The sequence below is a fragment of the Grampus griseus genome, assembly GCF_964374135.1.
Source record: "Grampus griseus genome assembly, chromosome: 2".
In the NCBI taxonomy this organism is placed as follows: domain Eukaryota; kingdom Metazoa; phylum Chordata; class Mammalia; order Artiodactyla; family Delphinidae; genus Grampus; species Grampus griseus.
Genome location: NC_139018.1, coordinates 2,099,151 through 2,110,733, shown reverse-complemented (window position 1 = coordinate 2,110,733; position 11,583 = coordinate 2,099,151). Strand labels below are relative to the sequence as shown.

Sequence of the window (11,583 nt, the reverse complement as noted above, 5' to 3'; positions counted from 1 at the left end):
GATTTTGACAAGACCCCAACTCTGGGAAAGGTGTGAAAGTTAGAACTTCTGAAACCAAGCAGAACATCTTCACAGATTTGGGGAGAAAGGTAGAGAGAGTCCAGATGCTGGGAATGGATCCCTGCAGAAAGCCTCTAGCCAGACTTGGGAACTGGGATTTTTGTCATCCAGTTAACACGTGAAAAGCCTCAACCCTCAGCAGGGTCGAAAAGCCTTGCTTCTCCAAGCTGAAATTCTGTCCCCTGTTCATTGGAAACCTCACAGGCAGCAAGATGACTTCTTGCCAATGAAAAGATCGTTTTCTTTGTTACCTGTGAAGTGAGTACATGCGTGCCCCCAAGGGTGCTTTATGGGGCTTTGGTGTAGAGGGCACCACGCAGCTCCAAGTAGAAATGCGGGATGAAGGACCTTCCAGGCAACTGCCACCAGTTCAGCTACCGATAAGAGCAGCAGGTCCTGCACACTGGAGGTCTAAGATGTTCTGAGAAGTCAGAGCAGTGAAAAGAGCCCAGGACTTGGAACTGGGTGGGTTCACTGGTGCTGACGCCTGAGCCAGTTCAGTTTCCACCCCAGGGCTGGGGAGAGGCTCACCCAGAGCAAATGGGGGTGGTGGCGGTGAAGCCCTGCAGCCCTCAGTGGTCTCCCACCAACTGGGACACATTAGAGTGTTTTTTTTTAAACCACTCAAAAAAAGAATTTGTTTCAGCTATTTATATAAGTAATATGTGTTCGCTGTAGGAAATTTGGAAAATAAAGTATAAAGAAGGAAATCACCTGTTACCCCACCACCCACAGCTGACTACTGTTGTTCAGGATTTTTCCATACGTGTTCTGTGTGGGATCCCAAGAGTACAAGCTGTTTTATAACCTGCTTTTACACTTCTGCTTTTTCTAATCATGTCACCGTCTCACTGAGCTCTCCACGTTGCTGTCGAGGCCCGCGCGGCGCCACGTCGAGGGAGGGAGGTGGCCTGGTTTTTTAACAACCCTTTATTGTTGGAGGCCTGACCAGCTGTTCCCTGTTCTAAGTGACTGCATCTCTTCGTTATCTCTGTAGGGCAATGGTTCTCGAAGCAGCTGAGGGCCAATTTGCCCCTCCCCCTCCCGGGGACATTTGGCAATGCCTAGAGACATTTTCTTTCCATTGTGGCAGTCGGGGTGGGTGATACTGCTGGCATCTAGAGGTTGGAGGCTGGTGATAGTGCTGAGCGCCCGGCAGTACCCAGGGACCGCCCCCCATCCTCCCGCCAGCCGGCTGGGCCCTGGCTGCGACACAGTGTGATGCTCTCACTGGTGCTGATCGGAGCAAATAGTGTGTATCGTCATGTGGTGGGGCATTTCTTAGACCTTCCGTGTTTGACCGTGGTTTCAGGAAAATTAAAACCACCCTGTTTAGAGGTCTCTTGAATCCAGAGGAAAGGGGGAGAGGTTGTAGGGATTGTGGCTGAAGGGTCCATGGACTGCTGAGCAGAGGTGCCCTTGCTGAGTGTATAGTCAGCTCTGTCTTGTCCTAAAAAAGAATTAATGCAGCTTACAGCTTACAAGCGTGCATTCAGGACAGCCAGGTAAAATAAATGAGAAAGTGAGAAGTAAAAGTGAGGCAAAGGGATCACGGTGGAGAGGAAAACGAGCGGCCTAGGGAAGCAGCAGTGGGTTTGAGATGGCGTAGCTCTGAGCCTGTGGAAGACGCTTCCCCCCAGGGTCCCAGGGAGCTGTGCCCGCCCTGCTCGATCGACCAGGTTTCCGAGAGCCCAGGTGCTGTGTGTGCCCCACCCCAGCTGCAGGCGAGGGCAAGAGGGCGAGGCTTAGGCCTCTCAGAGGGAGTTGGCTTCCCTGCGCCAAGCCCTGAGAGGCCTGCGCAGGTGGTGAAAGGGAAGTGCTGGAACGTTCTCTTTATCAGGAAGTGACATGCCTGCCTGACCAGGGACCTCAGGTACCCGTGCACACGGGAGGGTGGCTTCGGGACAGTCATTCCTGAGCCTGCGCCCCCGGGCTCAGTCCAGGCGGTGGTGAGGGGGCCTGAGCAAGCAGGAGGTCCTTCAGCTGGAGGGAGCACGGGCAAGGGCCCCGGGGTGGGCGCAGGCAGACAGGCCAGGAACCCTGCTGACCCCTCGGATGGTAGCGACACAGCCGGACTGGGCAGCCCCTGGACCAGCTGGGGGAGGCCTCCCACTGTTCCCGCTCTCTCCTGAGCTGCCCTCAGCCTCCCCTCTCTGCAGGGCGACGCCTTCACAGGAGGGGCACACCTCCTGTGCCCGTCACAGCCCTTTTTACCCTGCGGTCTCCAGACTCTACGAAGCACTGTATGGCCTGGCCCAGCCCACACTGGCGGGAGGGGGACAGTGGCTGGAGGAGGAAGCTGAGAAAAGGGGCCCCCTGCCTGGTGTGTGCCCCTGACCTGGAACTTCATGGCAACAGGGCCAGCCCAGAACTGGCCTCTGGCCCCCAGGCCAGTCAGGGACCCCAAGAGTGGGTGCAGAGACCCCTTCTCTGCCAGTCTTCTGCACCTGGGGGCCTGCCCCCTCTTATGCCCAGCCTATCCAGGTGTTCACTCACCCAACCTCTGGGCCCATGCCCCCTTCCCTGGCAAAGGCTCCTGAGAGCCCTCCCCAGCCTGGACACTGCCTGGATGGGCCCCTCAGACCAAGCCTGGCCACCGAGGCAGATGCCAGGGCGCACCTCCTCCTCCACTGCCGCCCCACCAACCTGCTTGTCCTGGGCCTCGGGGTCCGGGTTGACAAGCTGCCCCTGGGACGTGAGCGCCCCCAATCCTTAGTGGGCAAGACTGCCCAGTCCAGGGCGTGGAGGCCATGCCTGGCTTCTCCCAGGTGCAGGATAACCTCAGGAGGACTGTGTGGCTGATGCATGGGGAGCTGGGCATCGCAGACCCCGATGGGGTTGCGGAAAGGAAGGACAGAGGCGGCCCTGGCCAGCAGGGGGCAGCACAGACTGTCTGCAGAGCTGAGGAGCTGGCGAAGGAAGACTGGCCCAGGACCCCGGCTGGCTCACCCGTCCCACCTAGGGTGCCCACCCATGGTGGGGACCCCCGAGTGAGACCAGATGGGGACAGCAGCAGCCAGGAGGTGGCTGGAAAACAGACCAGAAAGCCATGTCCCAAACAGCCCCAACCTCCCTCCTGCTTGGGGACCCTCTGGTGGGGGCCTGCCATGGGGGGCCCAGGGACTGGGGCACCTGAGGGTTCTGGAGAGGAGGCTGCAGGGAGGAGGGGGACTGACGGGGCCCTGGGGCTTCCTGGAAGGGGCTGGAGGGCTAGGCTAGGAGTGGGCGAGGGGACAGTTCAGCCTAATGGGAGGCTGGGAGGGAAGGAAGGGGAGGAGAGACATTATTTAGGAGCTGGAGTAGGTGTTGGGGTGGGCGAGGGAGCAGCTGCCTGCAAGAAGAAGAGGAAGAGGGTTTGGGGGGAAAAGGTATCAAGTTTCTGGGCTCCTGCCCTCCCCCCAGCGTCCACAGCTCCCCCAGGCTACAGGATGGGGCTCAGCAAAGTGCCAGGCTCCACGCCCCAGGGCCCAAAATTGTTTGGATGCTCAGGCTGGGGCTCTGCCACCCTGGAGCTCCTCCCCCTTCTTGTCCCTCCCCCACCAGCCCACCCCAGGCCTGCAGGGAAGCCAAGTAGACAGGATGGCGGAGAGGCTCAGGGAACAGGACTAGGTGGGTACAGCAGGGTGCCTGCCTCCTGATTACTTACTGTCCCAGCTTACAGTGAAGCACAAAGGGCAGACCCAAGACTCAGGCCTCAGAGCCTGGCTGCTGAGCCCTGGGCTGCCCCTGGAAAGGGGAGGCACAACTCAGACTTGGGGCAGGCCAAAACCCTAGTTTATTTCAGCATCAGCAACATCTCAGCCATCACAGAAGTTAACTCTACCAAGGGCGACAGAAGTCTCTACAGCAAGGCTAAGGGCTCAGCCGCTAAATGGCGAGCCTCAGGGGTGCATGGTGGGCACTGCCCGGACAATAAGTTAGGAAGCAGCAGGGCTGGAGGTGGCGGCAGATGCAGGCCAGGGCTTCACTTCTGGGCAGGCACAAGGTCATCGATGGCCTTGCCCTGCTCCAGCCGCTGCTCCATCTCAATGAGCAGCTTCACGCCGTCCACCACCATCTGCACCAGCTCCACCTCCGAGAAGCCCAAGCGGTCTGCGTTGGAGACGTCGAAGATCCCGCCCACGGCAGCCGTGTCCACACCGCCTGGGGAGACAGCTAGGTCAGCAGGCCTGGGTGGGGGAGGGTGGGCTGCTCCGGCAGAGAGGGGTGTCTGCAGGCGCCCCACCCCACTCACCTGTGCCTCGCTTCTGAAGCCGCAGCCGCTTGAGCACCTCCGGGAACTTCTCGTGCTTGCCCAGGTGGGGCAACTTGATGTGCACCCCTGCCCGCAGCCCTGTGCCCAGGTTAGACGGGCAGGTGAGGATGTAGCCCAGGTGAGGGTTCCACATGAATTCGTAGTTCTTAGACTTGAAGAGCGTTTCAATCTGGAGGTGGAGGTGTGAGAGGGGAGGCCTGGCTGAGACATGCCCCAGGGGACCAGCTGAGACCCGGGAGCCCCCCGGCAGGACCCTGAGGCAACTGAGACCTGGACTCCCCAGGAGGTTAATGGGGCACCTACATCTCTGCCTGAACCGGGGGGCCTGGCCCCGCCCCCTCCCTGGCACCCAGCCCCCACTGTGCCAGCCCAGGTGGCAGGGGCCAGGCCTGACCTGGGTGAGGCCATTGCAGAAGCGGGTGAACACCTCCTTCATCTTGCCTCCCTTCTGCATGGAGATGACCCGCAGGTGGTCCTCCTCATTGATCCACACCAGGAAGGTCTTATTGTCATTGTGCCTGGGGGAGGGGCACAGTCAAGCCTCCTCCCTGGACTGTGGTCTCAGGGCACATCCAGAAAAAAAACTCTAGGGGGTCCCCAGAGCAGAGGCACTTCCCAGGTCCCTGGGGTGCTCATCCCAGCTGTACCCAGGAGTGGGGGCCGCTGCCCGGACTCCAGCCCCGTCAACAGCCTGGGGGCACGGAGGGAGGCCAGGACAGCTCAGAGAGGGGACAGAAAGAGAGGCCTGAGCTGCTTCCCCAGCTTGCCCATCAGGTACTGTGTGGTCCCCACCAAGGGGACAAGGGGCAGAGGCAGCCAGCACAGGCCCCCTACAGGGGGATGCGCTGTAGGGGGGCGCGGAAGCCCCAGGATACACGCACAGTGTGAACAGGAGCTTGTGAGCCCTCCTCCCCCACCGCCCACTGGAGGAAGCGTCTGCGTCACCCAGCACCTGACTGACTCCCCGCGGGGAAGCGGGTGGGAAAGGAGAGAAAACAAGAAGCTCCAGCTGCCCAGAGGGGGGTGGAGGAGGAAAGCCAACACGACTGCTCCCCCCACCTCTAAGATCCTGAGAGGCTGAGGCCTCTACTAGCCGGGGTCCTTCACTTACTTTCGAGGTGAGGTCACCTGCAAGGAGGCCTGGGTGGCACCAAACCCATCCCAGGAGCGCGGCCCCTCCCTCTTCCTCCTCGGCCTCGCCAGGGAGAGGACGAAGTGGGGGAGTGGGGACCCGCGGGAGGGGGGTTGGGGAGTACGCACCAGATGCCGCGGGCATCCGGCCAGTCGCGGGCCATGCCTGAGGCCAGCAGCAGTGGCGACACAGGCTTATCGAAAAGGAAGTGGTCGTCGATGAGCTGCTGCTGTTCCGCTTCGGTCATGCTTTTGAGCGCATAGTACCTCCCCGCCAGGTCACCGTCCAGGCTCGACAGGGCTGCGGAGGGGCGCGCTCAGGAGGACAAACGGGTGGGCTCCTGTCCCACACCGCCACCACCCCTAGCGACACGGATCCGCCCCACCTCCCCATGCCCGCTCGGCTTGGCTGGAGTCCAGTCCTCCCGGTCTGGGCGGCGGGCCGAGCCGGTGACCCGGCCCAAGCCGACCCTCGCCGGGCCCCAGGACGCTGTAAGCGCGGGGCTGGGCCTCGGTCCCTCCGGGAAACCGGAGCCAGAGCGCAGATAAGAGCGCGGCGTCGGCGGCGGCTCGGGTGACTAGTAAACAAGCCGGCAGGGGCCGGGACCGGGACCGGGACCGGGGCCCGGCCGGCCCGACCCTTACCTTCGATGGCAAGCTTCTCGATGGCGCGGCGCTCCCCGCGGCTGCAGTGCGGGGGGAGGCAGAAGCCGCGGATGCTGCGGCCCGTGCGCACCCGCGAGCTCAGCACGTAGTTGGGGTCCAGGTCGTCGCCGCCCTGGGGGCCAAGCAGAGGTGAGCTCCGGGAGACCCCTCCCCAGGCCGACCCGCCGCCCCGGGCCGCCCGGCACCTGCAGGTTGTCGGGGTTGAGGTCGGTCTTGTGCTCGTCTGTGGGCTTATAGCCGCCGTGCCGATCCTCAATGATGGGGTCAAAGAGCTCCTTGAACACGTCGTACGACTCCTCGTCGCCAGCCACGCAGCCCACGGTCATAATATAGGGGTGGCCTGTAGGGGGGCCGCGGAGTAGGGACAGTGACGTCACTGCCAGGCCTCAGCGAGCCGCCGAGGACCCCGCGGCTGTGCGCGGGAAGAGGGCGCCCGGACTTTGGCCCGAGGGGGACTGGCATGGGGGGGGCTCTGGGCCCTAGCCGCGGGTTGTCCCGCGGATACGGCGCTGGCACCCTGACCCCGGGACTGGTGTGCGCGTACCTGGGTTGTCCACGCCAGTCTGGATGACGTCGTCCAGCGTGAAGCCGCTCGGCGTGCTCTTAGCGCGCAGCTCGGCGTACAGCTCGGGGGTCAGTACCTTGGCCATGTGATTGTTGTGGCCACTGAGGTCGGGGTACTCGTCCTCGGCCGGGAAGCGCAGCTTCAGCGTGTTGTGGCTGTTGGAGAAGGGCATGGCGGCGGCGGGCTGCGGGGAGACGCGGGGGTCAGCGGGCACCCGAGGCTCCGGGCCTCCTGGGGACCTGCTAACCACCCAGGGACCCGGGCACCGGTCGCCCGGGGCGCGGCCAAGGTCAGCGGGGTCGGCACTGCGCGCAGGGGGCTACCACATCGCCCAGGACCCCCGGCCTGGCGCCCGCTCCAGGCGGCGGGCCCCTGCGTGCCGGGAGCGCGCGACGCCGCGGCCCCCGAGCCCCCTCCATGCGCAGCGCCCCTGCCCCGGTGCCCCACGACCCACCCCCACACCCCCGCCCTCGGGCCCACTCACTGAGCAGCCGGGCGGGGGCGGGGGTTCTCGGTCGGTCGGCAGCTCAGGGCGCGGCGCAGGCGAACAGCGGCCGCTCCGCGCTCCCGCGGCTCTTAAGGGGCGCGACGCGGGCCTCCCATTGGCCGCTATTTATAGCCCATTCATTCCATTGGGCCGCGCTACGGGATTGTGACGTCGCTTTGTCCGCCGCCCGCAGCCCCCCAGAGCCCCCCGCCCCAGGCAGCCCACCCCGACTATCCCCTCGCCGGAACCCCGCGCAGCCCGCCTACCCTACCCCACGCCCGCCCAGGATCCCGAAGCCGGAACCTCAGGCCCTTGGACATTCTGGATCCCCACCCCCACCCCCCCGCCTGCCTCCTAGCGGGAAACCGAGGCAGGAGGGCCACCAGGCACTTGAGGACGCTCGGGCTTGTCTGCACCATGGCTCCTGCCCTCCCTCGTCTTGCCAGTCCCCGCGGTGGTCGCGGCGAGGGGCCAGGCGAGGGCGTCCAGGGCTTCCACAGCAGGTACTGCCAAACCCCCGCCGCCCCTCCTTCTCCTGCCCCGTCCGAGCTGGCCCCGAGCCGCCGACCTTCTCCAAGGTGCCCGCAGGCATCTCCCGGGCGGTCTTGGTGCAGAGCGAAGGCGCTCCGGAGGCGCAGCCTGGCTGCGGCCCAGCCCGGCGGCACCCTTGGTGCCTTGACCTTGGGCAAGTCTCCGGGCTTTTGGGCGTCTGAGCCAGAGACCCCCGGGCCCAGCCCCTCCTGGTTGATGCGGTAATACCCTGGCTCTGCTGGGGAGTGCACAGTCTCAGAGTCCCCAGACCCCAGGCCTGTGCCCTCTCTGCAGGGGACAGGTTCACCTCCCCACCCCACCCCCAAAGGCAGTCCTCAGAGACTTTTGGCAAAGACTGGAGGAAATGCTAACAAACAGTAAGCACATGTGAGATTTAAAAAAAAAGAAAAAAAAAGACACTAAAAATCAGAATCACGTAAGTTAAAATAACGACTATGCCTTCCACTAGCCCCAGCACAACCAGACTGGCAAAAAAAGAAGATTGATACCAGCCAGTGTTGGCTGTGGGTTGGAATGTGGGGAGACAGGCATGCACACGCTGCCTGCAACTGTGAATTGCTACATCTTTTTAGGAAAGTAATTTGGCAGTATCTATTAAAATTTAAAATGTTCATCCTCCATGACCCAGCAATCACACTTCTAGGAGTCAAGCCTATAGAGTCTCATTCTCTCTATAAGAGAGAATGGACTCTCTTCTAGGAGTCCAGTCTCATTTCTCTTTGCAGATAGACCAAGAGATGTGTAGTAGGAGAAACAAACACAAACAAACCCGGATATAACTCGATGCCCATCACTTGGGGACTGGCCGGGGGTAGGGAAGGCATCTCCCCAGTGTGGAATATTATACAGCTATTAAAAAGCGTGAATTGGAGCTTGTGTGGTTGATGTCCATCATACTTTGCTTTGTGAATGAAGCAAGGAAGGGGGAAGAGCCTTATCTATGTGTATATTTAACAAAATCCCTCCAGGACTGCACAGTGTGCTCTGTGGGCAGCAAGGTGAACACTGCTGCTGCTGCGGGAAGACTGGCTGTGAGCAAGCAGCTAAGTGAACAAAATATCATCCAGAGATGGGAGGAGATGGGTCCTGCAGAGCCTGGGGCAGAGCGGGCATTCCAGCGTATCTGGTGCCTCTGAGGAATGGGCACTGGAGCAAAGGGCGAGCAGGTCCCTTTGCCTCTGCCTCTGTGCTCTGTCCCCCGACGTTACTGCAGAGAGACTCCTGCCTCTTCTCTTGCTCACCTTGGCGTGTTTTGACCTGCTCGCAGTCAGCATTTTTTAGACCCATGAAACAAGCCAAGGCAAAAAGGCAAATGGGTCTGGACTGGCCAGACAGCAGGTGTCCCTTAAGCCTGAAATTCCTGCGTTCTGTGCCCCCTGCAGCCCCTTCCCCTAATTTTAGAAATATCTGCAGCTGCCTTTCCCAAGTCTCCACCCCAAAGGCCTGATGGGCTCACGTTTCTGTTTCTAGAAACAGAGCTGCTGCTCCTGGAGGCCTATTTGGCTTTCAGACCCCAGCGGGTGGAGGGGTGGTACTCAGGGCTTCCTCTTTGTAGCCTCTGCAGCTTCCCAGAAGGCCCCCCTACCCTACCCTCAGGCCACCAAGGGCCTGACCAACTTGGGAGAATGGGGGCAGGAAAGGACCCCTGCTCCCCTTTCTCTCCACAAGCAAGGTCCACACTGGAGAGGTGAAGTCCAGAGGCTTGGGGTCTTGCTCAGGGTCAGGCCCTAGGGATGCTCCTGCCTGGGGCTCCAGCAATCCTCAGCCTTTGGAGATGAGTGTTTTGTCCTCATCTTTGCAGATGAGCAAAGGGAAGATCAGAAGGTGCGTGATGGGGGACCGGGTTGGAGGTCTGGCAGTCCCTCAGCGGTCCTGGAGTGATGGGCCCTGTGCTAACCTGAACTGGGGCCCACCCTGAGGACCCCCGGCTGGCCAAGCCTGGGCTGGACTCAGTCTGATGGTGCACATGGTCAGCAGCTGTGATGGGGGAAGTGGGGAGAGGCCTTTGAGGCCTTTAGACCCAAAAGTCAGGGTAAGGCCCCCCACCAGGCAGGAGCCGCTTGGGAGCCTGGGTGGTCTCAAGCAGGGGAGCAGGAAGGGGGCCTCCACCTCAGCAGGAAGAACACTGCCCCCAGCTACACTTGGCCTCGTCTGTGGACCCTCCACTCTCCTTAGGGCCCACAGGAGCCGGTCTGGCCGCGTCCGGGCAAGAAGCTGGGTGACATCACCAGACCCATTTATGGTCCAGGTTTCTTGGAAATCGCACCTGGTTATACATTAACCACCTGGCCCTGGAGGGGGTGGGGAGCCTCAAAGGAGTCCCTGGCCTTTCATCCCCAGAACATGACCCTGCTCAGCAGGGCAGGCACAGAGCTGGGCAGGTGGAGGTGAGCCAGGTAGGAGGGCAGGGCCAGGATCCAAGCAGGGGACGCGAGGCCATCCTCAGAGTCTGTGCTCAGGGTGCAGCCAGGGTGGGCATTGCTTCCTCCTGGTGCCCTGTCCCTGAGCTCCGCAAAACCCAAAGGGGAAGTTAGTTAGGATCAGAAAAGGAGCGGGGGCTGCCTTGTGGTCACAGAGCATGCTGGCGCAGGAGACTGAGCTGGTCAGGGAAGAGGAGACCTTGGGTCACCTGATCCCTGCCTGAGATGAGAGCAGAGCAGCCTCCCCCTGTGGGCATCCTCAGGGTCTCCCTTTCCTCCAGGGCCTACTTCCTGCCAGTTTCCAGCTTTCTTCAAATCTGCCACTAGTTCTCTGAAGCCAAGTTTACTGGCTTTAAATCCCAATCCCACTTTGGCCACGTTGGCTGTGTGATCTTACGCAAGTTACTTGACCTCCCTGAGGCTCAGTTTCCCCATCTGTAAGGTGGTGGTCCCTCTCTCACAGGATTGTGGGGAAGACTCAATGTGATGACACTTAGCTGGGCTCATACAGTATCAGTTCTTTTTAGGGGGGGGCCCAATATATAATATATAAACTCTGCCCTGGGCAAAGTACCCACCTGACCTGGCTAATCAGTTGGTGCTTGAGGACTTAGGCTGGTGGGGCAGGCTCAGATGGACAGCCCTGGGAAGGCTGCTTGGAGGAGGGGGCAATGGAGGAGCTGGCCAGCCAGTCACAGAGAGGCGAGTGGGAAGTTGGGAGTCCTAATTTAGGCTCTTAGTAGGCACTCAGCCGCTGAGCAGCTGCAAGCCTGGGGAAAAGGAGCCCCCATGATAAGTGGAAAGTTGAGATCTCCCAGGAGAGCAATTAGGGGGTGATTCAGGCTGGTGCAAAGTCACCTGGAACAAAGGTTGGTGAGCCGTGGATGGAGCTGGGTTGTCTCGGTGTCCAGAGCAAGAGGCAAGGGGACAGTGATACAGCCACACAGGCAGCTGGTGGCCAGAGCACTGGCCCCACAGGGACAAGAACCCACAGAGAATGGGAGGCCACCAAAGGCCCCTCACCTTCATCCTCTGGGGCTCCAAGACCCAGGCCCAGTCAGGGCAGGGGCATGGAGGGGCTGAAGCTAGGCACCTGGGTCTCCATCATGGGCACTGTGGTCCACAGACACCCTCGCCAGTCCTGGCCCCAGAGGAGGGAGAGTTCAGAGTGCCTCACAGGTTGGCAGGGCTCTGGGAAGGGACTGGCTCTGAAGGGCCTGGCTACTCCCATTTGCCCAGGATGGAGCAGCCTGGGCCTGGTAAGTGTGGCCTAGAGTCATTGCTAGCTGACCCTGGGTTAGGGCTCAGGCCTCAGGGTGGCTGGGTGGGCTGGGGTCTCTATCCCTCTCCAGTCCCCCAGGCTAACAGGATAAGCCCTGGCCCACAGGGACCTGTGTGCTGGAGGAAAATAGTCCATGTCCCCTGTCCCCCTCCCCCGCACACACTC

The 11,583-nt window shown here is 61.3% G+C and overlaps 1 protein-coding gene across 1 annotated transcript; it reads right to left on the bottom strand.

Annotated features, from left to right (window-relative positions):
* Positions 1 to 3,822: 3,822 nt before the first annotated feature.
* CKB (creatine kinase B) lies at positions 3,823 to 7,208 on the bottom strand. The gene is made up of 8 exons (XM_082648271.1): positions 7,162 to 7,208; positions 6,657 to 6,861; positions 6,298 to 6,452; positions 6,092 to 6,224; positions 5,576 to 5,747; positions 4,710 to 4,833; positions 4,295 to 4,484; positions 3,823 to 4,203 (listed from the first exon to the last, which is right to left on the bottom strand). The coding sequence occupies exons 2-8, from the start codon at positions 6,847 to 6,849 to the stop codon at positions 4,025 to 4,027; spliced, it is 1,146 nt and encodes a 381-aa protein (XP_082504397.1). The 5' UTR covers positions 6,850 to 6,861; positions 7,162 to 7,208; the 3' UTR covers positions 3,823 to 4,024.
* Positions 7,209 to 11,583: the final 4,375 nt, after the last annotated feature.

Excerpts from the sequence above, each read along its gene's own strand:
- CKB (XM_082648271.1), bottom strand. The coding sequence starts at position 6,849 with ATGCCCTTCTCCAACAGCCACAACACGCTGAAGCTGCGCTTCCCGGCC. Across the intron at positions 6,225-6,297 it reads TCAACCCCGACAACCTGCAG|GGCGGCGACGACCTGGACCC; the intron begins GTGCCGGGCGGC and ends CTTGGCCCCCAG. Across the intron at positions 5,748-6,091 it reads CGAGAAGCTTGCCATCGAAG|CCCTGTCGAGCCTGGACGGT; the intron begins GTAAGGGTCGGG and ends GCCCCTCCGCAG.